The sequence below is a fragment of the Phytophthora cinnamomi genome (genome assembly GCF_018691715.1).
Source record: "Phytophthora cinnamomi strain GKB4 chromosome Unknown Contig80, whole genome shotgun sequence".
In the NCBI taxonomy this organism is placed as follows: domain Eukaryota; phylum Oomycota; class Peronosporomycetes; order Peronosporales; family Peronosporaceae; genus Phytophthora; species Phytophthora cinnamomi.
In genome coordinates, this window is record NW_027151013.1 from 136,160 (window position 1) to 159,988 (window position 23,829).

Here is a 23,829-nt window from a genome sequence, read left to right on the forward strand (position 1 = left end):
TGCCATGCATTGAAAAGCGGTTTATCTACATGTAGTTACAGGCTACCTAACGTCTTGCTCACTTCCGAAGGACGAGCGCTGCAGTGAGCGCGGTGGCCACGAGCGCGAGTCCCGCCGTGACGCTCTTGGTGAGCTGCAGCTGGCGCTCGAGCGCGTCCACCCGCTCCAGCACGCCGCCCATGGAGCGCGCGGCGTACTTGCCCAGCACGTCCGGCTCAAGGTTGACGCGGTCGCCCACCTTCTTGAGAGGCAGAATGATGTGGTTTTGCGTGTGCGAGATGAGCATGATGGAGAACCAGCCGCCGGCGCGGTCCACGTCGCACACCGTGAGGCTCGTGCCGTCGATGGCGATGTAGCCCTTGGGAACCACGTCGCGCAGCAGCTCGGGCGCCGCCGAGATGCGCACCCAGAGCGAGTCGTCCTCGCGCGTGAAGGACAGGATGGCGCCCGTGCCGTCCACGTGGCCCTGCACGAAGTGGCCGCTGTTGCGCGAGTCCACGCCCATGCTGCGCTCCACGTTCACCTTGTCGCCGGGCTGTAGCTGGCCCAGGTTGGTGCGGCGCAGCGTCTCGGGCGCCACGCCGAAGGCCACGCGGTCCTCGGCGATGCTCGTGGCCGTCAGGCACGTGCCGTTCACGGCGATGCTGCAGCCCAGGTACGCGCCCTCCAGCGCCACCGCCACGCGCACCACCAGCTCGAAGCCCGTGCCGCGCTCGCCGTTCCACAGCAGCAGGTCGTCGCGCTCCTGCATGGACACGACCGTGCCGATCTCCTCGATGATGCCCGTGAACATGGCGTACCAGACGTAAGAGCTGTCGGCGTCAGAAGTCGAAATGGAAAGTGAACAGCTCGCTGTGATCGGTATTCGTAACGCGAGCCAATCAGATGCCGACTTTTCATTACACCACTACGTAATCAGCGTTTTGAGACACTTTGATTCGGGACACAGGCATTCATGACAATGTAGCCATCTTGGCCTAGTACGCGTCCGAGCTCTGCTGGCCCTGGGCGATCTTGACGCCGGCGCTCGTGCCGAGCCGCGTGGCCCCGAGCGCGATCATCTTCTGTGCGTCGGCGGCTGAGCGGATACCGCCGCTGGCCTTCACCTGCTTGCCGGCGGGCTTGGCAATGCTCGCCATGAGCTTCACGTCTTCCTCGCTGGCACCTGCCCCAGCACCATCCAGCAATCCAGAGGTATATCGTTAGCTGTACAAGCCTGGATGAAACAGCACATTTGCAGCGAAACGCACCGCGCGTTGAGAAACCCGTGGACGTCTTGATGAAGTCGGCACCGGCGGCGATGGCCAGCTCGCTCGCCTTGCGGATCTGCTCCGTGGACAGCAGCGCCGTCTCGAGGATCACCTTGCTGACGGCGCCGCGCTCCTTGCAGACAGCGACAACCGCGCAGATGTCGCGCAGCACAAAGTCGTACTCCTCGGCGTGCAGCATGCCGACGTTGATAACCATGTCGATCTCCTCGGCGCCGGCGTCCAGGCACTGCTGAGCCTCGAAAGCCTTGGTGGCGGTCGTGGCCGCGCCCAGCGGGAAGCCGACGGCGCAACACACCTTCACGTGCGACTTGCTGCTGTCCTTGAGTGCATCCAGTGTCTACAACAAAATAACCTTAGAACAAGCTACAGTGCTTGCATCACAGACTCAGTGCCCTCACATGGCGAGCCAGCGCCGCGTACGACGAGTTGACGCACACGGAGCAGAAGGAGTACTGGGCAGCCTCCTGGCACAGCGTCTTGATCTGGGACGGCTGGGCGTCCGCCTGTTGACACGCACAAAAGATCGGTCAGGTCTCCGCTGCGTCAGTAGGCTGTGGGTGCGCTGCGTATTTACCTTGAGGAGCGTGTGGTCGACGTATTGATTCATGGTGGAGGTGAGACGTTGGCGTGCGCAATGCGGTGCAAGTACGTGAATGAGAGATGCCGAGCACCAAGCACTGCGTCGTCCGCACTTGAAGGCTCCACGCAGGTAAGTATTCAGGCGATACTTACGGGGTTCAACGCAAAAAAACGCAGTGTCATTCGATTCGTTAAAAAGAAAATAAACACCAACCAATCAGATAGATGCTGAGTCTCAACTTCAACGAGCACACGCCACAGATCCGAGCAGCTCACGTGACCTTGGAGGCTGCGGTGGCGACGGCAACGCCCAGCAACCCGCTTGGGCGCGCAAAGCGAAGCGAGTGCAGTACCCACAGCGAAGATCCGAGCACCAGCGTCGCGCCGCCCTGGTGCACCATCGCCAGCGGCGTCGGCACCTCGTTCACCAACATCGTTGCACCCATGAAGACCTGCGAATTGGCAAAGCGAGTTCGTGAGAGACGACTCGACTGAACTATATCCGCACAAACTACCCGTACTTGGCCGCCAGTAGCTGCAAAGGCCAGCATTATCGCGCGCTTGGCGTCCTCCGGGAGATTCGTCCAAATGCCAGGTTTGCGCACCTTGAAGAAAACCGTCGTGTAGGCCGCCAACGTGGTCAGTGCCAGCAGGCGGTGGTCGAGCTGAACGAGCGCCACGTTGTCATGGAAGTTGCGTAGCCATGGCTGTACAAGCATATTTCAACGTTAGCAAAGCCAAACAATGCGAATATTCTGCAGTTACCTTCTGCTCGAACAGCCCGTGGGGGATCCAGCGACTGCCCATCTTGGGGAATGTTTGAAACTCGCGCCCGCCATCGATCTCCGCCACGAGCGAACCAGCGAATATCGTGCTGGCGACTAGCCCTGTCAAGGCTACAAAGTGTTTGCGAATCTCGCCCATCTCTTTGAGCACACCCGGAGTCATGAATCCACGCACGGTGATAGCCCTCGATACAGGAGACACGATCTCCAGTCCAGTCCAAATCAGCAACGAGAAGTTCGCCAACGACAGTGCGGACTGCATTAAATCAACAACCACTCAAGTTGCTTGCGATTTCACCAATTCAATACGATCACGGAACTTACGTGAACTGGAAGAAAGAATGTGGCTCCCTCAAACATTGGTTCGTGGTCGCGTCCACCATTCTTACGTCGAGGCTTGACGTTGCTCGACACCATTTCTCGGCCGATGTAGAGTTGTGTGGCCCCCAGACCAGCAATTAGCGCCAGAGGAGCTTGAGCTGAAATCGGAAGCTTTCTTTTCATGGCAAAGTACGCGAGTGGCCCCACGAACGAGAGCGCCGTCAGTTGACCGAGCGTGCGGTGAGCCGATTCCCACTTGTAGTTCCGCTTGAACTCTTCCAGCGTCTAGCAAAAATCGTGGACAGAAGCGGATGCGTCACTACCAAGGCAGACGTAAATCTACGACCTCGGCTTACCATTGGGATGCGTTGGCATCGAACACAGAAATCACAGTAGACATCGAATTCGTCGTGCCACTCAGTCTTCGTCTTCGGGTGCAGGAAATGCGGCTTCCAGTACAGCGTCGACCCTCCACTTCGCGTGAGGCGTGCTGCAGCACCAACCGTAAGCGTAGTCGCGACCAGTCCTGCCGTACCAAAGAGCCACCACGGCAACGGTGACTCCATCATGGAGTTTTTAGACTTTTTCAGCATGTTTGAAGCCCATGACGCGGAGTAGCGCTGTGTATGCGACCAAGACAAATAACCATGTCAGGTTCAAAATTGCTAACACAGCTCGGAACTTGGTTTACCTTTTGCGCAGGATTCAGCAACATCAGCTTGCTTGAACGAATTGGCGGCTTCATCGGGAGCAATCTGGATGTGGAGGCACGTCCTCGCTGCGCATGAATTCAGGTTAGTGAAACCAGGTCGACTGATAAATCGACACGCGAGGCAGAATGAGCACCAGAAGAAGTTGAGACGCCATGTCCTGAGAGACCGTATACGTCTCCGACGGCAATTCCAGTTGTGTCAGTCCTTGGTTGGGTATCTCAAACTGGGAAGTGGCTTTCACAAAGGGATCCGACAGTTGGGCAAGGAACTCGTCGATAAAAGTTCCTCTGATGCCTGCCACCATCTACATGTTAGCATACTGCGCCGACATCTCTCTGGGACGATGGCACTGGAACGACCAAACTATTGCGCAACGTTAGGTCTGTGGCGCATTGAACTTCATGTTAGCAGGCTGCATCTACGTTCTATCGACACCATCGTCTGCATGCATTTAAGCCGAGGTGGGGGCAGTGTACGCCGTCAGCGTGATCGGCGAGTCGCTCGAGCACACGGAGAACGTGGAGGTCGCGGTAGCGGCAGCACAGTCAATCTGAGTGGTCGGGCCCTCGCTCGTGATGTTCGAGGGCTTCTGGTAGCACGTGCGGATAGCCGACAGTTGGTTCGTGCCATCCACAGCCGAGCACAGCACCATGACGCTGTGGTCGTACAGCGCTTCGATCTCCGCCAGCGTCGTCTGGGGCGTGGACTGAGCCGCCCAGTTGTTGATCTGCTCTGTGGCAGTGCTAATGCGGTCGGCCGTGTTGAGCGTGGCGGTGAAGTAGCTAACAGCGGCCGAGATGTAGTCGTCGCCGTCCGCGGCGTAGCACAGGCCGTGCTTCTGGAACTCGTGGTTGTAGATCTCGCACAGCGAGTCGTACGTGGTGGCCTGCGTGGCGTCCACCCACTTCTCGCCCATGGTGGCGACCAGCGTGCTCTGGGCCGCGGCGAAGTCGTGAGCGTTGTACGGCTGGTTGGTGACTGACGAGTTCGGGTTGCAGCAGCTCACGTAGCCGTCGTTGTAGTTGGGCCACAGGCCGTGGATCGTGAGCTCGCTCTTGACCACGCTCGGCACGCAGGCCGTGCCGTTCGGGTACACGTCGATGTTCTGGTGCGAGATGGTGGAGTCAACGCCCTTGAGCAGGTCGCGGCAGAACTGCGGCACGAAGAGCTGCTCCAGCACGAGGTAATCGAAGTCGCCGGGCGTCTCGGTCTTGGCCAGGCAGTCTGCGGCCGAGGTGAGGCACGTCTTGGCCGGCGCCGAGCAGATGTCCACGCACTGGTTCGTGGGATCCGAGGCGAGCCAGCCGCCGGCGTAGTTGGTGGCCGCAGCACTCGAGGCCTGGAAGTCGGCGGCCAGCAGCGTGGAGGCGAGGAGGGCGGTGGTGAAGGTGGTGAACATCGTGACTGGGGGCGACTTGAGCTCGAGCGGGCGAATTGCGTTGTGGACCAGCGATCGGCAGCGAGGTCTTTCACGCCGGCGCCGGGAAGCGCAGTCATCGAGGCAGACGGCGCCTTGGCCCGAAGCTCGAGGCGCAAATCCCGCCCGAGGTGCACTGTCCGATGCGCCTCGGTGTCGAGTTGTCGGAGGCAACTCCACCCACGCACTAATGTCACCGTTGCATGCTTGATGGCACATCCTGGTGTCGTAGTCGTCCGCATTTGTTAGTCGCCGACGGTCTCCGATGCGCAGCCGTCCATTCGATTGAACCACATCGACAGAATCGAAAAGCTCTGGTGCGTCGCTGTCATGAGAGGGCAACGGGGTCCAGCTGCTGTCAATGCATAAAGCCACCCAGTCACGTCAACAACTTGTCCTTGAACCGAAAGTCCGTGCGCTGAAAGCTATTCGATTCGATCGAGCAGTTTTGCATTCGTTGAACCGTTTTAGTCAATGCACTCAGTGCAGTGAGTCAGCGAACGGATATGTAAGGAAGACCAATTCTTTTACTGCGACGCTCAACCAAACGCATCAGCACATTTCGGTCTTGGTGTTGCGCGACAGCACCTCTGCTCTACATCAGAGCAAGCTGAAAAATCCACTGGCGAAAACATTACGTACTGCACTCGCTTCCCACGGCCACTTCAAGGGTGCACACACGGTGTCGCGCTTGCTGGTCAAGATCACCTGACCTGATCCCTATCAAGTTGACCAGATTCGCACTTGTTGAACTTCCCAAGTCTGGAGTTGTCGACGAATTAAATACATCAACCAAGAAGCATCAAGCAAAAAGGATTCATCGATAGCAAATGCATGGCTTCAACGGTTTAAATGCCGCGGAGCTCGTCGACTACTTGACGATAGCTACCAGTCTTGATCTACATGTAGGACGCCAATGAGAGCACCGAGTCGTCTACCAAAATCAAAGCTAAGCTAAGCTAAGTGAGAATTAACATGCACGCTTGGCACAAGGTCAAGCTGGGGAAAAGAAATTAACGATATGCAGGGGCTGCTGCCTCAATGCAGTCCGTGGAGATAGGCTGCTCAGCTCACAGGCTGAGGTTGTTGGCGCGTGCGTAGCGCAGGGCCTCAAGGCGATCAGCAAGAGGCTTGTGCGAGCGCTCGATGAACAGCATCTTGATGTCCTTGCCAACGTGGTCGTACTCGGCCGTGAACTCGCGTTTGTCCGCATTCTTGCCCTCTTCAATGTGGTAGTAGCTGCAGTCAAGCGGCGGCGCGATTGTGCCTCGCGCTCGAGCAATGTGGTCGTGCGCGCGCACCGTGCAGCGTTTAATCTTGTACGACGGATTGTACCAGCACATTTCCTCGAACGTATGCGACTTGATGCACTTGCTGTTGCTGCACTTGGACCCACGGGCGCAGTACATACGCTTATCTCGCGCCTCGTCCATCCAGTCCCAAGTGACTCCGGTATCTACGTGCACGCACACGCAGCTCTCGTCTTCCTGGATTTGGCTTCCCCAGTAGTGAGACGGCTGGCGGCAAATTAAGCGCTTATACAGCGGATTATACGCCATGACCTCAATGTACGTGTGCGAAAGCGGGCACGTCGGGTCGTGGCCTGGTAGAAGTGGACACAGCGTCGCCTTCGGCAACTCGTCCATATGATTAAGCATGCGAGCAAACATGGCCTTACGGACACGATCGCTCTCCTTGGGCAATTCAGTTGGCCGGTCGTGATAGAACGTGAAGGTCGGCACAAGTGACAGCATAGCTTGAGTAGGTCCGTCATTCTGCTTCATAGCGAAACCAGCCGACGAAGCTTGAGTTAATCTCTTCTGAGGAGAACTGTCGGCGCTAGGCGGCAATGGCGGCTGCGACGGACTCTTCATTGGGCTTTCAGCTCTAAACGGATGCGGCGATCTCAGCGGGCTTTCCGATCCAGGAGGAAGCGGGGGCTGCGTAGACGGCTTCGGAGGACTTCCAGTCGGCAGTGGCGGATTAGACCACACTCCTCCGGAATTGTCATTGTATCCTGGAGGCAGCGGCGGCTGGTGTTGACTTGAATTGCTGGTAGTGCTACCGATCGAGCCTAGACGCGATAATGATGGGGCTTGAGTCGAGCTGCCGTTCAAACCGTTGAGAGTGTTTAAGTTCAAACTGTTCAAATCCAAGCCCGGCGGTCCAGACGGCAACGGCGGCGCTTGACTCGATAGGCTTTGGTTGGATAGACTTTGGTTCGATAAACTTTGGCTGGATAGACCTTGGCTGGATAAACCTTGGCCGGGTAGACTTTGGCTGGGAAGACCTTGACTGCCGAATATACCTTGGCTGGATAGACCTAGGCTGCCATTACTAAATCCTGGCGGTAGCGACGGCACTCGATTAGGCTGGGAGTCTTGACAGAGAGAAGGCGGCGATTTCATGGTCGAGTTGACGTTGATGACGTTGTTAGCCATTAGCTGGATAATGAAGTCGAAGTCGAACGAAGATTGGTCGCCACCATTGCCTGCTGCCTGACGCAGTTGCGCCAGCATAGCCATATCTACGCCAGAGGAATTACCATTCATCGATAGCTTCGAGGTGTCGCTCGGGAGCGGCAGCACCTCCGGTTTGCGCTTGCAAACGTCAAACTCAAGCGCGAGCGTCGGCATGGCCGCGCCGATAGCACTAAAGCAGCCGCAGAGCTCGAGCGTCTCGCTCTCCGAGAGCGGCGTCGCGTCATGCGAGCGCGCATTACCGATGGAGCGCACGCCCTGACAGCCCCAGCGCACGCGGTACACTAGATTAACTAGGTCGTCGTTATAGTCAGCCTTGTTGTAGAGCGCTTCGTGCAAGTCTTCGATACGATTATTGAGCCTGTTGCCGCGGGCCATGGGGATCTTGAGGTACTCCATGTACACGGCCAGCAGCGCCTCGAAGTCGCTGCGGAAGGCGTTGCCCTGGCCCGCCTCCAGGTGACCGCGCAGCTTGAACAGGTAGCTCAGCGCCTGGTCCTTGAGGGCGCCGTCGGCGATCCAGCTGGCCAGGCCTGCGTTGTTCTCGGCGCTGAGCGTGCGGCCGATGGCCGTGTCCAGGAAGCTCGGCTGCGTGCGCGCCACCTCGTCGCGCAGCTCGTCCACGGCCTGACGGTGGCGCGCCTCTACCTTGCTCTTGACGACGTCCAGCATCTCGCTCTGCTTCTTCATGGCCTTGTCCACGGCCTTGTCGATGGCCACGAGCAGCAGGCCGCGCTGCTTCACCTCGAAGTCGCCCAGCAACTCGTCCAGGGCCAGCGCCTGGCCCTCCGTCGCTCTGCTGCCGTCGCTGCTCACGGACGCCATTCTTTTCCTCCGGTTCCTTTCTCCCTTTGTCGAGACCTTGAAACCACAACTGAGCCCCTACTGTTCCTACCAGATTTGAGTGGCCGTAACGGCTGCGCGCGATCACACAAACAGTGTGTCCACCAGTACGGAACTGGACGAAAGCCCTATTCATGATACTACACGAGTGTCTTCAGGCGTCGACCGGCGCTCATCTCGAGATCTCGAGATCTCGACACTCGTCGAAATTGTCGCCACCGAGACGAGCTCGACTGGCGGGAGGGTGGCCACCGAGACGACGACAGGCGCACAAGACAATGGCAGCAGGGTGCCATTGCGTCGTGGACGCGGAGCCCAGAGCTAACAGGTCGGCGCCCCTCCTTCGCAAGTGAGTCACGCAGATAGAGAGATCTGGTAAAAATGCTCTCAGTATGCATGTGTGTAGCGCCGGCATAGGCGCTGCTGGCGTCGCGTTGTCGACGACGGACAGCACTCGCGCATGCATCGGGCGAGTTTGCGCGCGCTCTTGTCAGGCGTATCCTGCAGCGCGGGCGATTGATGAGGACTCCCTCTCCTGCGGCCTCCTCGTCTCGTCCTTGTGGGATGCGTGTCAACGGACTTCGCGCGGTGAAACCCATAGACAGGGAAACGCTGGGGCACTCGCCAGTCGAGGCGACCGGACAACGCCGTTGATCACGAAACTTCGCACGCGTGCAGGGGTCCGCGTCAAGGCCCGAGCGCGTCTCCGTGAGCGTCGATGCACGCTGACGAAAGATCCGCGCGGCATGCATCTGCCTGCTATCCATCCTTACACCCCGAGACGCTCACAACGGAATTTAATTCCTCGCACTCATTTCTCCCGAGTACTCGACGAGCTCTAGGCACACGACCATGTTCACTAGCTTCGCCACTGCCTTGCTCGCCTCCACGCTGCTGGCCGCCGACTTCCAGGCCACCAGCGGTACCGCCACCAACTACGCTGGCGGCTGGTCCTCCACGAACTCGACGTCCGAGTGCGTGGACATCTGCTCGGCGCCGGCCAAGACGTGCCTCACCTCGGCCGCGGACTGCCTGGCCAAGACCGAGACACCTGGCGACTTCGACTACCTCGTCCTGGAGCAGCTCTTCGTGCCGCAGTTCTGCCGCGACCTGCTCAGGGGCTACGACGAGACCATCTCGCACCAGAACGTCGACGTGTACCCGAACGGCACGGCATGCGTGGCGAGTCGAGTGAAAAGCGAGCTCACGATCCACGGCCTGTGGCCCAACTACAACGACGGCTACGTGAGTTGCTGCAACCCGAACTCGACTGTCACCAACCAGCCGTACGACGCGGCCGAGTTCGCGCTGCTTGAGAGCGACCTGCTCGCCACTATGGGCGAGAAGTGGGTGGACGCCACGCAGGAGTCGACCTACGACACGCTGTGCGAGATCTACGACCACGAGTTCCAGAAGCACGGCCTGTGCTACCACGCGGACGGCGACGACTTCATCTCGGCCGCGGTCACGTACTTCACCGCCACGCTCAACACGGCCGACCGCATCAGCACTGCGACAGAGCAAATCAACAAGTGGGCGGCGCAGTCGACGCCCCAGACGACACTGGCGGAGATCGAGGCGCTGTACGACCACGACGTCATCGTGCTGTGCTCGTCAGTGGACGGCAACAACAGCCTCTCGTCGATCCGTACGTGCTACGAGAAGCCCTCGAACATCTCGAGCGAGGGCCCGACCACGCAGACCGACTGCGCCACGATCACGGCGTCCGCGCCGTTCGAGTACTGCTCGGGCGAATACCCGATCCAGCTGACGGCGTACACGGCCCCGGACTCGTCCGCGTCGTCCGCCGCCACCTCCCCCGCTGCCACCACTGCAGCCCCAGCGACTGTCCCAAGCATCTCAGCTCCGATCCAGCCGCACGCGCCGCGCTCGCAGCCCTTCTGCCAGCTCTTCGGCCAGCAGAGCTTCTGCGGCCTGCTCTGGTTCTGCGAGTGGAGCGGCAGTGACAACCACTGCAACGGGCGCCACTACTAACTCGGTAGTCGGATAGGGTCAAGTTGAAGTTAGCGGAGAGGAGTACTGCTATTCGATGTACTGCTTTAGAGGCTAATATAGGCAGTAATTTACTCATTGACGTTAGCAATCAGCTAATCATAACAACGTGCCAAATTACTGGTACAGTACACTTTCAGCAATATGAACCGCGCGCCGATGTCCTCGGCGCAGCTGGAGCAGCAGTTCCAGGCGCGCATCGCGCAGGCCAAGGAGGCCGCTCGTCTGGCCTCCATCGCAGCTGCCGCGCGCTCCCAAGGCGCTTCGAACGGACCGCCGCTCGCCTCGGCTCCGGCCGTGCCGGGCGTGCCGTTCCGCCCGCCGCCGATCCACGCCAACGCTCCTGCGTCCGCCAGCAGGTTCGCGGCCGCGCCGGAGCCCGCGGCTGTGGACGACGTGCCGTCTGAGGTCCGCAACCGCATCGACCGCCTCGTGGAGTTCGTGGCGCGCAACGGCGACGCGTTCGAGGCCACCGCCAGGCAGCGCGAGCGCGACAACCCGGACTTCGCCTTCCTGAGGCCTGGCGGCCCGTTCTCCGACTACTACCAATGGAAGAAGCAGCAGGCGTGCGGGGCCCAACCCCCACCAGCGGGGGCTCCAACCGGGTTCGTGCCGTCGCCGCCCCCGAGAGCTCCGTTCGGCTCCCCCAATGCCGTTCAGGCTCAAGCCCCGCCAATGTCAATTGACCCCTTGGGAGGCATGTCCGTTGGGGCGATGGCCAACGTCTGCAAGTTCGCTCGACTGAGTGGAGTACCCGCGTACGCCCCGATCCCGCGGGAGGTCGTCGCGAGCGTCGGCAGCTTACCGCCCGTGGAGCCGGCCCGACTCGAGATTCGACTGTCCGAGTTTTACCGGGACGAGGAGAGGAACTGACGCGAGCGCGCATGTGATGCGGACAGCAAGGTGAGGTCCCCGTTTACTAACTACTCTATATCAATCAAGGACGTCGTTTTGGTTATCGATGGGCTACACTAGTGCGAGAATCTGGTTCGGATGTCGGTCTCCATGGCTTGATGCCTGTCACTCACGGGGAACAGCGCGATTTCGTCGTCGCTGTCTTCCTCGTAGTCGCCATCAGACCCGCCGCCAACAGCAGAAAGCGATTCGACGCGCAGACCGTAGGCGATCTCCGTGATCTGTAGAGCTTCATCGTCTTCGTCCCTTTGGTCGTGTCGAGCCGAGGCTTTGGGACTTCTCGACTCCATGCAGAAGCCCATACTTCCAAGACGCAAGCAGTCCGCTGTCGCAGCTTGCACTGCATCGGCGACAGCTTGGATGACGGCGGGGTTCTGTGCCTGCTTTCGGCGTCGACCAACTTGCTCACTTAGTCGAAGGAGACGTGGTGACACTCCCAATCTGCCTCGTGTTCTGGGAGGAAGCACATCGGGAGGCGCCATCGACTCTCGCCACTGCTCCATCTCGTGGTTCTGTTGGCGAAACGCGTTACGCACCGACAGTCTGGATGATAGAGGTCGTGATTTCCATGAAAACGATTCAGCTACAGCCGAATCAACAGGATGGGGAGATGGCTCTGCTCGACGGGCGCTATTGCATTTGCGCACAAACGAGTCGGCCTTCTTTTTAGCTTGCTGTTGTGACTGGAGTTTGTCGAGGGCAATAGCTCTGTCGCTAGCATGGCGCTCGAAGGTCGTTCGTCGGGATAAGCGGCGACCGAGGGTTGTAATTGCTGCCAGCCGTAGCTCTTCCTGCTGCACATTCAGTTGCGAAGCCCGTCGATGCATTTGAGCAAGCTGTTGCCTGCGATTTTCCTGCACAGTTACGACAAACGTGTGCGAGCCTCCGCACGATACCATCGTAGCGCCCGTACCCGAGAGCGCATGAACGGCTACTGGGAGCAAGGCTACCCGTCGTGTAGGCTCCAGATCTTCGTCAGGTAGTCCCAATTGCCCTTCCTCGCCGAAGCCCCAAGCAAACAAGGTGCCATTTTTACAAAGCGCCATGGAATGCCATTCGCCGAATGCAAGTTGCGTGACTCCCATGTCTTGCAATACGCGTACGCGAGTTGGTACACACCGCGAGCGAGTCTTGCCCAGCCCAAGTTGACCCTGCGAGCCGCTCCCCCACGTGAAAACATCCCCGCTGGCGGTCACGGCGCCACTGTGGCTTCCTCCGCACGCAACTGCTGTGAATGGTGTGTCCTTCAGCGAGTTAATGAGTGTCGGTACCAAACGACTTTCGTGGTCACCGTGGCCTAATCGGCCGTCGTCGCCGATTCCCCACGAGTACACTCGAGATCCACTGAGCGCCAGCGTGTGATACACCCCACAGGACAATTCAACATCTTCTGGCGTGGGATCCACCTCAGGCCAGGAATTGGCGCTGGATTCAGCCAGCGCGTCAACAGTAACGATCACCTTGCGGAAGAACGGAATGTGCTCGAAACTTGTTCTGTCAATGCGGTCGCCCATACCAAGCTGTCCTGCAATGTTGCTCCCGGATGCCAACACATTGGTCCTCGTCATGATGAACGACTGCCCTCCTCCGCAGGCAATTCCTCGAACGCTCACCAGCTTTTCAACTCGAAACGGGGTGCCTACAGGCTGTGCGGATTTGGTTCCCATTCCTAGCTGGCCAAAAGTGTTGTCCCCCCACGCGTAGACTCGACCATCAACACTCATGCAGAGTGTATGGTTGGCCCCGCACGCCACGAATTGCACACATGTCGATGTGAGCTGCGGAACACGCACGGGTTCTTGGGACGAATCCAAGTTGTCTTCGCCCTGCCCAAGTTGTCCATTTTCGCCCAAGCCGAAGCAGTACAGATTGGAGTATACGTCCACGACTGCTGAGTGCGCCTTCCCACATGCAAGCTGCAATGGATGCAGCCAGCGACTGGTAAACGGTGTTGGCGTCGTTGTATTAGTGTCTCCGTACGTGCCAAGTCGTCCGTCGATGCCGCATCCGAAGCCAAAGAGGAAGGTGGCCTCCTTCTGAAGCACAGACACGAACAGTGAAGGCAACAGCGCCATGGCGTTGTAGACTTCATCGTACGTCTCGTGGATCTTGTGATGAATTTGAAACGTGCGCAGCTCCGACTCCACCGAGCTCGTGACCGTAATCTCTCGAGTTTGCCTCCAGTCCTTGGACGTGACAATGAGTTGCGTTGGCGACGCCGTGATGCCAACTTTATTCATGATAACTCTCACGTGGATCGTTACAGCCTTGCCCTGCACGTGAACGGTGAGCTGTTGTATCTCGTCATAGGAACAAACTGCTTGTCATTCTACCTTCGATGGAGGTCGCGTGAGTTTCAGACGGTAGCGGATCTCACTGCCCTGTCGTAGACGGACATACTTGGGGTAAATTCGCACAAGCTGCTGCTTTCTCGGGTCCTCGATGCCTAGCAGCTCTTCCACAGTCGCCGCCATATCGATGCAGTACCGAACTGCGTCTACGTGGGATAGCTCGCCAATAAAGTGAAAAGTATTTTGGGGAGCATCATGTTCATGTTGAACCATACCGCAACGCTACTCATCAGTACTGCATTTACTTCTTTAGTGGAAGTGCTATCGCCATGCAAGCCTATCGTTGAATGATGATGAGTACGTTGATCTCCCGCGGAAAGTTGTAGGCTCCGGAGGGTATCGCGGGTTCAGCAAAATTGGGTTCGTCAAGTGCTGGCTGAAGCTACTGCTAGTACGTCGGAAGTTGCGCTGCTGGGCCGGTGCTGACGAATCTTCATGTCCTCTAGGTACTTTTTTCGGGCGCTCGGAGTCACCGTCGGTAGTACCACAAGCAGGGCAGTGCGCGGGGGAGCGCTGAGCTGCATTGGGCTGGTCCGATCGCTGCTTTCTGGCATTTCGAGCTGTCAGAAGAAGGTCGTCGGTCTGTGTGGTTTTGTCGGCGAGCACCGGGAGAGTTCGCGGTTGTGGATACGTGCTGTGGCCGCCGAAGGATACCCTTTTGTCCTTGCGATTGCTGCTTCTTGAAGAGCTACCCACATCTTCTGCAGTTTCAGCAGCCGCCACCACCACCCTGCTATTCACCACGCCACGCTGTTGAGGCTGCACGGGTGGCTCAGATTGCTTAGTTTCTTCGTCCCGCCCTCCTCCCAGGAACTCTCGCATCGCTTGGTTGGCAACGTTCATTGCCTCGGAACCGGTCGAAACAAGTCGGTGCTCGCCGCCGGATCGAGGCCAGGCGTACGTGTCCATGTTGAGCGTCCGGAACACCGAAGAGCCCCCAAATGCTCGCTCAGCAGCAGAGCGCGCCAGTCGCTTGTGCGAGAAGCTGTGTTCATTTCGACTATTGCTGCTAGCAGTGCTCTGATGAATGTAGCTGTTACAGAGGTCATCCCACAAAGCCGTTGGCTTGGCTGGAGACCGGAACCTTTTCCCGCTCGACCGGTTCATCCGATAGCGGTCAGCCTGCTCCGTAGTCACTCCAGCCGCATACCCCTGAGGACGCGACGAAGTCACAGCTGCGTCACTCTCAAGAAGCCGCCGACCGTGTTTGTACCGCGGACTCGACGACGGACGGTAGAGCGACGAAGAAGTGTCCACAGCCAGCGACGGGTTTGAAGCCCGTGTCTGCACCGCAGCAGCAGCAGCAATAAAAGACGAGGGAGCGACTCGGTCCAAAATGTCCTCTTTGGCAGGACTCACAGCAACAGACCTCACTCCGTCAACGGCCTGCTCCTCCTCCTCCGACCTGGCCTCGCTGTCCACCTCAATGGCCGAGTCCTCGTCCATCCCTTCATCCTCCACATCTCCAGGCGGCAGTGGCAGCACCGCCGCACTCTCTCGCCCGTCCTCACTGGAGTTATCAAAGGGCGATCTCTCCGGCGCAGGCTCCGCATCCTCCAGCGCCTCCCGCTCTCTCGTCGGCGTCATGTCCAGCGTCCTCGCCACCTTCTGCAGCAACAACAGCAGTCAACGTCACGCCCTCAACTGTCACCGCCGCAGAGCTGCCACATGACCCACCTGTGGCGTCTGCGTCTGCCACGTCGCCTGCGATCTCTGCTGGGGCTCCTCGTTCCATGCGAAGAACGCGGGCGTAGTCTGGTGCCGCGCGCTGGTCTTGCCGGCCCGAGTGCGCGGCTGTTCCCAGTCTGGCAGGCCGTCGCGGTGGCCGATCTGGCGGCGGTGCTGCTCGCACAGTAGATCCTGCAGTGGAGATAACAGCAAGAAGTGAGCAATGGTTGACTGGCCCAGTGCGCATTGAGTAGCGCGAGCTGTGGAGCGCTTTAGAGCGTGCAAAGCGTACCAGTCGGTTCAGCTCCTTCGACACTTTGAACACGCGCTGGTGGATCAAGCGGTCCGCCATCGTGGGGAGCTCCCGGCGCGCAGCAGCAGCAGCGGTGCACTCGACCTGCGTGATGACGTTCGAGGAATGGCACTTCGAGTTTCAAACGTTTGAAAACTGGTGCAGTCTCACTAAGTACGATATGTTTGATCACTACACGCTAATCCTTTCCAGAGATGGCTACATCAGGCAGCGACGCCGCCCACCAGGCGCTGGAGCTTCTCGAGCTGCTGCGCGCGCGCCACCTCGGCCTTGGTGTTGTCTCCGATAAGTCGCAGCACGACGAAGCTGGCCAGGAAGTACAGGGTGCAGAGTGGCGAGGCCTCCACGGCCGAGAAGCTCAGTCCCAGCAGCGCTGAGCAGCACAGCCAAATGAGCACGTAACTGCCCGAGAAGAAGAGGCTCTGGCCCAGACGCGCGCTGCGGCCCGTGCGCACGTACTCGCGCGTGCTGAGGATGCTGGCGAAGGCCACGAGCTTCAGCCCGAGGCACAGCGGCAGGCGACTCGTGGGCGAGCTGCCCGCCAGCAGCTGGTACAGCAGGATGGCTTCGTATCCGGCCAGCACCAGCCCGGCGTAGCCCACGGTGCTCTGTGGAATGGCAGCAAGTTAGCCCATGTTTCCTGCCATGAGGGAGAAAGAGACAAACAGCGCGCACCTTCCACATGAGGTTGAAGGCGTCCACGTCGTCGATGGACGCGCGTAGGTGCTCTGTCGGCAGAGAAAAGTGAGTCAACGGTCTGCGTCCTGCATATGCCAGTTTCCCTGCAGTGGTCACCGACCTTCCAGCGACTGCGAGCGCATGCTGGTGGCCTCGGGGTCGTACGCGTCCTCGCGGGTGACGCCGGCCAGGCGGCGCTGCCGACTGCGCAGCCCCATGCTGCGATGGATCAAGTCCCAGAAATGAAATGTCGATCACCAAAACAGACATATTTGTGTCGGACTATTTATAGTCCGGGTTGCTATACACATTTCCGATCAATCAATCGAGCTATAACCAGACAGACGATCGGCGGATGCCGCGCAGTGTGGACGCGCTGTTCGGCGCCGCCAGCTCCGAGGAGGAGGACGCCTACGCCGGCGAAAGCGACGGCAGCGACAGCGACAGCGCGAGTGAGTACAGCGCCGAGTTCTCGGCGTCTGACGTGTCGCAGTTGCCGTCGTCCACGGCGTCTGTAGTCAACCTCACGGCGTCGCCGCCAGCCGCCGCTGCTGCTGCTTCTGCTGCCGTACAAACCATCGCAGACGACGACGACGATGACGTTCAGATCCTCACAGCCGCGGAGGTGGCGGCCGAAGTTGCAGAGGCAGCGCGCAGACTCATGGCAGACCCCAGCGCCGCGTCCCGGAAGCGCAAGCGGCCGCTGTTGGAGACCAAGGCCGAGCCCACCGAGTGCACCATCTGCTGCGAAGACTGCACCATCGTGGGGCGGCACCGCCTCGTGGCGCTGCGTTGCGGCCACCTGTTCGGCAAGAAGTGCATCGAGCGTTGGATCAACGAGAAGCGGACGTGCCCCAACTGCAGCGCGGCGGTGCGGCGCACGGACATCTGCCTGCTGTTCTCGGACCACGTAGCCGTCGTGGATAATTCAGGGCTTGAGGATATGACGAGCAAATACGAAGAGGAGAAGAGGAAGAACACAAAACTGGAGGGTGAGGTAGCAACGCTCAAGAAGCTGCTGGAGGCCAAGACGAAGGAGTCCACGGCGCTCAAGCAAGAGCTGGCGAAACACAAGATCGGGACTGCCAATATGCAATCAAAGCTGGACCAGTATGCACGAACCTATGCGGCAAGACAGGCAAATGCGGGAAGTCAAGGCCCTGCTTCGAGTGTCAATAGCGCGGCACCCGGAACACCTCCAGCTAGCCATGCGATTATTGCAAGTACCATTAACCTGGCCAGAACTCCTCCAGCTAGACAAGCTGCGGTGCAAGTCACGCAGTCGCAAACCCCGTCTCCTAGCACACAGCCTCAGCAGATCAGACGGACACAAGGACTTGTTGTGCCAGCCTCGCAGACATCGCCTCAGCCAATCCACGATGCATTCACCGCAGCAGTTCGCAAGTACAAATCAGCCTTCGACGTTCCCTTGGTAAGCGCCCGCGTGTTCAGTATCCAGAAGTCGTGCAAGTTTGTGTGCGTCGGCGAGAAGTTCGGCGAGAACTCGTATGGTATGATATTGCTGCTCGCGCAGGACCCAAGGCGGAGGATGCAGGTGCCTGCACACTCCTCGGACGTGCGCGATCTCGCCATTCACCCGTCGGAAGGAGCTGTACTCACTGTTGCGTTTGATGGTAAGCTGGCTGTGACCAATATTCGAGACCAGAAGGTAGCTGTGCAGGTGGCACTTCCTGCAGGCCGGCGGCAAGGCTGGTCATGCAGTTTTAGTGGGTCGGATCCTTTCTCAATGTTTTGCGGGTTTCAAGACGGCACCGTGGCCAAGTACGACATGAGAAAACCTGCAGCAGGCAACCAGGGGATTGTGAAGAGCTTTTCACTCCCGGAACGGCAGCCCGTGCACTCGATAAAATTATTTAAAAACCACGAAGGACCTCAAACCGAGGGGCTTGCTGCGGCGACATTCCGTGGGCTTTCCGTGTGGAAAGATGTAGCCGACGTTGGGAGCAGTGCGAATGGAACGGTGGGCAATGGCTCAGTTGCGGCAACCCCATTTTCGCACGTGCCTAGCGACCAGGCATGTTTCTCGCTAGCGTCAAACCAGCTGCACCCAGGACAAGTTGTAGTGTCATCACGTTCCTCCCCGACGAAATACAGCGTGTTCGATCTGCGGACGATCGGGGGAGGGCAGCTCGCACCACGAGTGGAGTTTGTCGGCCACAAGGCGCCGTCGGTCTTGTCTCGGTCTGCGATGTGGTCAGAGGCGGACGGCACCTCCGTGGTAGCCTCGTGGTCGCAAGATGTTGAGCGCGTGATGTTGTGGAACGTCGCCAACCACCGCGAGACCCGTGGCCCGGAGCCCACGGCGCTGAGCGTTGCTTGCGCGTCCATGCCAGTAGTTGACATCCAACACGTCGTCGCAAACGGCAGTTGGAGCTCTGGGGGCTCTGCCATGTTCGGGACGATGACGTCTCGGCAGTTGTGCCTGTATCGCTCGGGCGGATGAACTGTGCAAAATGTGCAACACCTTCGGGTTGTCAATGTTTTAAAAGCCAGCGGTTGCTCATAGATGCTCGTTTGACCTCAATTGAGCACGCCGTTGGTAATTTGTTCCGAACCTTTCGCTTCCGTTTGGATGAAATGCCATGGACATGATCTCTTTCGTGGGCAGTGGTCCATGACACGCTTGAACAAAGCGATATAAATGCACACTCAGCATTTAAATGCACTGCATCAGACGTTGCACGCCTCGTTCGTGAAAATAAGGTTGCTAAACGAAGCAGTGATCACACATCGTCAAGACATCCATAGTGAATTTTCTCCCAATTATCTTGATTTCGGTCACAAGAACCTTTCTGGTCTGCGCCGAAGTATACCAGGCGGCCTGTGTATTAAGGTGTCCGAGCAGCTCAACCACTGGTCATACGAGCTCTACGACGTGGGAATGGGCATTCCTCAGGCCGGACGACGTGCAGTGCGCCACTCCTTCTACGTTGAAACGGTTCAGCTGTCGACTTCGACACACAGCGCGTTCTTGGACTACCGCAGGGAGCCCCGTTGCTTCCAGGTGTGCTTGAGAATATCGGGATCGATATAATTGTGGTCGTGATTCCATCACGACCACAGTGTTGGTGGTGCGTGAGACTTCTCAGCAGGAACTCACTCAATGACTCGCGAACCTTTAATTAATGTCTTCTTAGTCTTTTTAAGGGCTATGGCGTGTTTTCTGCAACTGAATTCTCGCATCTCCACTACCAGAGCTCACACGTTGTCGAAGACGTCCATTGCGAACTCCAACACGTCGGTTCTTAGACACCTCGAGGCAATAGGTATCCTTGGTCAATCCCGATAACGCGTCTAGACTCCAGCTGAATCACGTTCAGATCTTCACTCAGCGCCGTTCTGACGTCGAACGAGTGACGCAGTGCCTGGTTCGGCAACGTAGGGACACCGTGCCCAAAATCGTAGAGCTCGTACGACCAGGAATTAAGCCGCTCGGAAATGTTTACGCAGAAAATATATGAACGCCCGAAAGCCGACAGTACATTTCCAGCGTCGGGTAGACTTGACTCCACGATTGTCTGTGCAATACCTCGATGATCACCGTCACCCAGTCGCCGTAATGCATCTCTTGCGACACTTGCATCCGTCGTGTGCTCCGTTTAGGACGACCGGTGTCATCGGGACCGAACGTCACCCGTCAGAGCCAGCGCTTGTAGCTAGGCAAACTGGTCCCACGTTTCCAGCCATGCGTCTTCGATAACCAACATTCCATCCTCGCTCAAGCAGGCTCCATTTTGGGCCAGTCTCAAACTCTGAGAGCTGCCATGCTTTCCGACATGTCTGGGACCAACTGTCGCAGTCCAACAACAGCGGTTGCAGATGGACAGCGGCTGCAGACGCGCATCTTGGTAATCGCAGCACTTCAAGCTCATGGATGTTTTGACTGGGGTCGACTATGCAGTCGTGTCTGGACAATTTCTGTCAGCGACCGCACCCTGTTCTGTCAGCGGCCCCAAGTGTGCTAAAAGTTGGTAGCCATTCGTTTCCGAACATGGGTTCACTTCCAAGAGCGGGAGTGCGGGCGACACAATGCCACAACGCAGCTCCAAAGTCCCCCCTCGCGGGGGCTTCCAGCAGCGCTGCCGTCTTCGCTCTCAATGTAATGTGGGAGCTGGCAGAAATGCAGCGTGGATTCAACGGCGCGAACTGTGCTCTAGCGGGCCAAACGTCTTGCGCTCAGTATGGACCGCGCGTCTCCTCGCACATTTTCTTTCGGGACGCCGCACAGCCAAGACAAACGCCCCCGCGCATCACATTGCATCGCTCTACAGTCCCAGCCCCTCACTCACTCGCCTCCAAGCACGCGCTCGCACTGACGAGACCTCGGTCCACTTCCTTCAAGTCCGCTACCCATAATCCGTCAAGCCTTAACCTCTGTATGGCGATGGCATGGTTTTTACGAACCTTCCTACATCAATATCTGATGCTGACAACGCAACAGTGATAAGATGGGACATAACAATACGGTCTCTCAATGATTCACAAATTGCAATACCTCATATGTTATACACAACACGTCCTATTATCCATCACAGTTACGGATTAACTAAAGTACCCCGAGTTGTGCTATCTCGTGGGAATTAGCGGCCCAGCGACCCCGCGAGTAAGCGACCAAAGAAGAAGACGCCGAGGAGCTCAAAGCGGCTTCTGGGGTCTTAGAGGAGGTGCGTTGCGCGGCTGCCCCCGGCCGCTGAGCGCGTTGTCCTGTCGCTCGGGGCCGCCCACGAGCTGCAGACGCGTGTCGGGCCTCTCCCCGTGTGTGTCTTGCGGCGATCCGCCGTGCGTCGGCCAGCCGTGCTAAGCCTCTCTGTGGTCGTGTGTGTAGCAGGCAGTAGACGGCGCCCCCTCCACTCCGGGGCGGATGAGCGGCTCGTTCAAGGCGAGCAGCAGCCAGAAAGCCTTCCTGTCCCCCACCGACGTGGCGGAGCTCACGGCCGCAGCCGTGGCGGCGCTGCCCAGCACCTTGTCGCAGGCCAACCTGTCGCTCAAGAAGGCCACGTCCAGCGCGCACCGCGCCGAGAACGGAGACATCGTGCACCACCACCAGGCCACGCACCGCGGGGGCAACGCCACGCTCGTGACGTCCACGACCACCACGATCCACCACATGCCCAAGCCCGGCGCCGCGGCGCCCGCGGGCGTCTCGCCGCAGCCGCCGCAGTTCTCGCTGCACTCGCACGGCCACCACCACCACCACCATCTCTCTCACGGAGCCAGCCTGCTGGCCAACGGCAGTCTCAGCGGCCTGGCCGGCGGGGCGCTGGGGGGCAGCGGCGGACTGGACGGAGCCGCCGCGGGATCCGGAGGCCTTGCGGCCTCGCCCACGTTCCAGGGAGACCTCAACCAGATCGACGCGGGGCTCAACTCGGAGGACGCAGATGTCCAACTTGAAGCAGCCAAGAAGCTGCGCGTGCTGCTGTCGTCGGAGCGCGACCTGCTGATCCGCCAGGTAGAGCTTGGCTGATGTATTAGGGAGAGTGTTGCCGTGTTCTGACTTGGGTGTGCTGTCGCCGACGCAAAAGATGCTGGAGAAGAACTGGACGCCGCGACTGATCAAGTGGCTGCGGTTGAGAGACCGACCGACGCTGCAAGTTGAAGCGCTGTGGGCACTCACGAACATCGCGGCGGGCGCGACGGATAACACGTCCGTGCTGCTGCAGAATGGCGTGATTCCCACGCTCGTGTCCTTGCTGGACTCGACCAATGAAGAGGTAGGCTGGTCGCTACGACGAGGGTCTCCTCGTCTCGCCGCGTTGTGAGCTGGTTGCTGAGGTTGTGGTGTACATTGCGCTGGATCGAGTAGGTGCTGGAGCAGTCCGTGTGGGTTCTGGGTAACTTGGCTGGCGAAGGCGCTGCGACGAGGGACCTTGTGCTTAGTGCCGGCGCGCTTACGCCGCTGGTGAACAACCTCAAGAAGACGTCGTGGGACCGTCTGTCGCTGCTTCGTATCTTGACATGGACTATTAGCAACTTGTGCGACGGCCAGCCGCGGCCAGTGTTTGACATCGGGCTCATCCTACCATACCTGGCTAAGATGCTGACCAGCACAGACACTGAGATCTTGAGCCACGTGTGCTGGGCGTTCTCGCACTTGTGCGATGGGCCTAGTACTCACATTCAGGCTGTGGTGGATTCCGACGTATGCTTCCGGTTGGTTGAGCTGTTGAGTCACTCGTCCTGGCGAGTCACGAAGCCAGCACTTCGCGCGATTGGGAACATTGTGTGCGCGGAAGATGACCACGACTACACGCAGCACATAATTGAGTGTGGCGCCGTGCCGTCGTTGCGAAGATTAATCGCGCACTCGAACCGTGAGATCCAGAAGGAGGCATGCTGGACGCTGTCGAACATCGCCGCCGGTACCGTCGATCAGATCCAGTGCGTGCTTGACTCGGGTTGCATTCCCTCGTTGATGGGGCTTGCGGCCTCCGACACGACTGATGCTGAGGTGAAAAGCGAAGCTTGCTGGGTAGTCCTCAACGCCACGTCTTGCGGTTCGGATAGTCAGATCGAGTACCTCGTCAATCAGGGCTGTATTCAGATTCTAGGCAACCTCCTGGAGGAGACGAGCATGGTAATGATGGCGCTAGAAGGCTTGGAACGCATTCTTCAGGTCGGTGAGCTCGAGGCAAAGCGTACCGATTCCCCGAATCCGTATGCAAGTCTCATGGCTTCCGCGAACATAGAGACATTGGTATCACACAAGTCGGCTACGGTGGCAAAGCGTGCGTCACGCATCTGGCAGCAACACTTTGTTACGTGCGCTATCTGCCTTGGACCATTCTCGAAACACTCTAACGACACATTCTTCTGCGCGGAGTGCAAGTGCAACGTGTGCAAGAACTGCGACTGCACGGTATTCCACCTCAAGTATCAGGAAAGCCTTTGGAAGGAGGAGACAGAAAAGGAGACGAACGAAAAGCAGGCACGCCAGGCTTCAAAGCGTAGCAAGCGTCAAAAGAAGCGGCAGCGTACGAAGGAGCGCAAGGCAGCGCTCCTGCGCGGTCAAAAGGCGGCTCCGAGCAATGGGAAGGGATCAAAGCAAAACCAACAGCAAAAGGGCCAGCAGCAGGATAACTCGTCGTCGGATGAGGCTTCATCGACAAAGTCTGAAGGTGGTGGGGGAGGGGGGAGTAGGCGTCGACGGCATGATGCGGACGACTCCGCCTCGGAAAATGGTTCAACTGGATCGAATGAAGAGGAGGAAGACGGCGGTGCGACCACACCTGGCGATGAAGAGGAGGCCACGCTTGAAGATGAGGTCAACGTCGACGTGCTGGACGAGATGGTGAATGCTAACGACAAACTGGTGTCGTACTTGCTGGAGACCGGATCTATCATGGCGCTTGCTGAGCGCCTGGACCTGGAGGACGACAGCACGTGGCTTGTGGCGGAGAAGGATAGAACTGCTATCCACGCGTAAGTGTGTCGTCACAGCGCTGGCCAGCCGAGTGGAAGCAA

General features: G+C 58.7%; 12 protein-coding genes across 13 annotated transcripts; 4 read left to right on the forward strand and 8 right to left on the reverse strand.

The window, feature by feature from the left end:
- Window positions 1–58: 58 nt before the first annotated feature.
- On the reverse strand, window positions 59–793 carry IUM83_16094 (riboflavin synthase, alpha subunit; the record flags this gene model as incomplete). Its single annotated transcript, XM_067940954.1, has 1 exon — window positions 59–793. One exon carries the CDS (start codon window positions 791–793, stop codon window positions 59–61), a length of 735 nt encoding a protein of 244 aa, XP_067785455.1.
- Window positions 794–977: 184 nt separating this feature from the next.
- On the reverse strand, window positions 978–1,878 carry IUM83_16095 (Deoxyribose-phosphate aldolase; the record flags this gene model as incomplete). The annotated part of the gene is made up of 4 exons (XM_067940955.1): window positions 978–1,165; window positions 1,251–1,608; window positions 1,670–1,774; window positions 1,846–1,878. 4 exons carry the CDS (start codon window positions 1,876–1,878, stop codon window positions 978–980), a joined length of 684 nt encoding a protein of 227 aa, XP_067785456.1.
- Window positions 1,879–2,122: 244 nt separating this feature from the next.
- Window positions 2,123–3,701, reverse strand: IUM83_16096 (cytochrome oxidase assembly; the record flags this gene model as incomplete). Its single annotated transcript, XM_067940956.1, has 6 exons — window positions 2,123–2,302; window positions 2,372–2,557; window positions 2,616–2,891; window positions 2,960–3,241; window positions 3,313–3,576; window positions 3,648–3,701. 6 exons carry the CDS (start codon window positions 3,699–3,701, stop codon window positions 2,123–2,125), a joined length of 1,242 nt encoding a protein of 413 aa, XP_067785453.1.
- A 419-nt stretch (window positions 3,702–4,120) lies between these two features.
- Window positions 4,121–5,068, reverse strand: IUM83_16097 (putative ribonuclease; the record flags this gene model as incomplete). Its single annotated transcript, XM_067940957.1, has 1 exon — window positions 4,121–5,068. The coding sequence occupies one exon, from the start codon at window positions 5,066–5,068 to the stop codon at window positions 4,121–4,123; it is 948 nt and encodes a 315-aa protein (XP_067785454.1).
- A 1,088-nt stretch (window positions 5,069–6,156) lies between these two features.
- Window positions 6,157–6,840, reverse strand: IUM83_16098 (cytochrome oxidase assembly; the record flags this gene model as incomplete). The annotated part of the gene is made up of 1 exon (XM_067940958.1): window positions 6,157–6,840. One exon carries the CDS (start codon window positions 6,838–6,840, stop codon window positions 6,157–6,159), a length of 684 nt encoding a protein of 227 aa, XP_067785494.1.
- Window positions 6,841–7,519: 679 nt separating this feature from the next.
- Window positions 7,520–8,391, reverse strand: IUM83_16099 (cytochrome oxidase assembly; the record flags this gene model as incomplete). The annotated part of the gene is made up of 2 exons (XM_067940959.1): window positions 7,520–7,530; window positions 7,632–8,391. 2 exons carry the CDS (start codon window positions 8,389–8,391, stop codon window positions 7,520–7,522), a joined length of 771 nt encoding a protein of 256 aa, XP_067785452.1.
- An 870-nt stretch (window positions 8,392–9,261) lies between these two features.
- IUM83_16100 (putative ribonuclease) lies at window positions 9,262–10,404 on the forward strand (the record flags this gene model as incomplete). The annotated part of the gene is made up of 1 exon (XM_067940960.1): window positions 9,262–10,404. The coding sequence occupies one exon, from the start codon at window positions 9,262–9,264 to the stop codon at window positions 10,402–10,404; it is 1,143 nt and encodes a 380-aa protein (XP_067785476.1).
- A 162-nt stretch (window positions 10,405–10,566) lies between these two features.
- Window positions 10,567–11,295, forward strand: IUM83_16101 (Calcium homeostasis endoplasmic reticulum protein; the record flags this gene model as incomplete). The annotated part of the gene is made up of 1 exon (XM_067940961.1): window positions 10,567–11,295. The coding sequence occupies one exon, from the start codon at window positions 10,567–10,569 to the stop codon at window positions 11,293–11,295; it is 729 nt and encodes a 242-aa protein (XP_067785467.1).
- Window positions 11,296–11,393: 98 nt separating this feature from the next.
- Window positions 11,394–15,708, reverse strand: IUM83_16102 (E3 ubiquitin-protein ligase HERC4; the record flags this gene model as incomplete). Its single annotated transcript, XM_067940962.1, has 7 exons — window positions 11,394–11,745; window positions 12,457–13,610; window positions 13,671–13,718; window positions 14,343–14,972; window positions 15,048–15,296; window positions 15,366–15,548; window positions 15,649–15,708. 7 exons carry the CDS (start codon window positions 15,706–15,708, stop codon window positions 11,394–11,396), a joined length of 2,676 nt encoding a protein of 891 aa, XP_067785408.1.
- Window positions 15,709–15,872: 164 nt separating this feature from the next.
- On the reverse strand, window positions 15,873–16,565 carry IUM83_16103 (uncharacterized protein; the record flags this gene model as incomplete). Its single annotated transcript, XM_067940963.1, has 3 exons — window positions 15,873–16,277; window positions 16,345–16,397; window positions 16,469–16,565. 3 exons carry the CDS (start codon window positions 16,563–16,565, stop codon window positions 15,873–15,875), a joined length of 555 nt encoding a protein of 184 aa, XP_067785469.1.
- A 137-nt stretch (window positions 16,566–16,702) lies between these two features.
- IUM83_16104 (E3 ubiquitin-protein ligase RFWD3) lies at window positions 16,703–18,811 on the forward strand (the record flags this gene model as incomplete). The annotated part of the gene is made up of 1 exon (XM_067940964.1): window positions 16,703–18,811. One exon carries the CDS (start codon window positions 16,703–16,705, stop codon window positions 18,809–18,811), a length of 2,109 nt encoding a protein of 702 aa, XP_067785477.1.
- A 2,418-nt stretch (window positions 18,812–21,229) lies between these two features.
- IUM83_16105 (Importin subunit alpha) lies at window positions 21,230–23,791 on the forward strand (the record flags this gene model as incomplete). Of its 2 annotated transcripts, XM_067940965.1 has the most annotated exons (4): window positions 21,230–21,817; window positions 21,891–22,079; window positions 22,172–22,746; window positions 22,910–22,916. In XM_067940965.1, 4 exons carry the CDS (start codon window positions 21,230–21,232, stop codon window positions 22,914–22,916), a joined length of 1,359 nt encoding a protein of 452 aa, XP_067785385.1. The 2 variants fall into 2 exon arrangements, with proteins under 2 accessions (XP_067785385.1, XP_067785384.1); XM_067940966.1 differs by having other exon boundaries at window positions 22,172–23,791.
- Window positions 23,792–23,829: the final 38 nt, after the last annotated feature.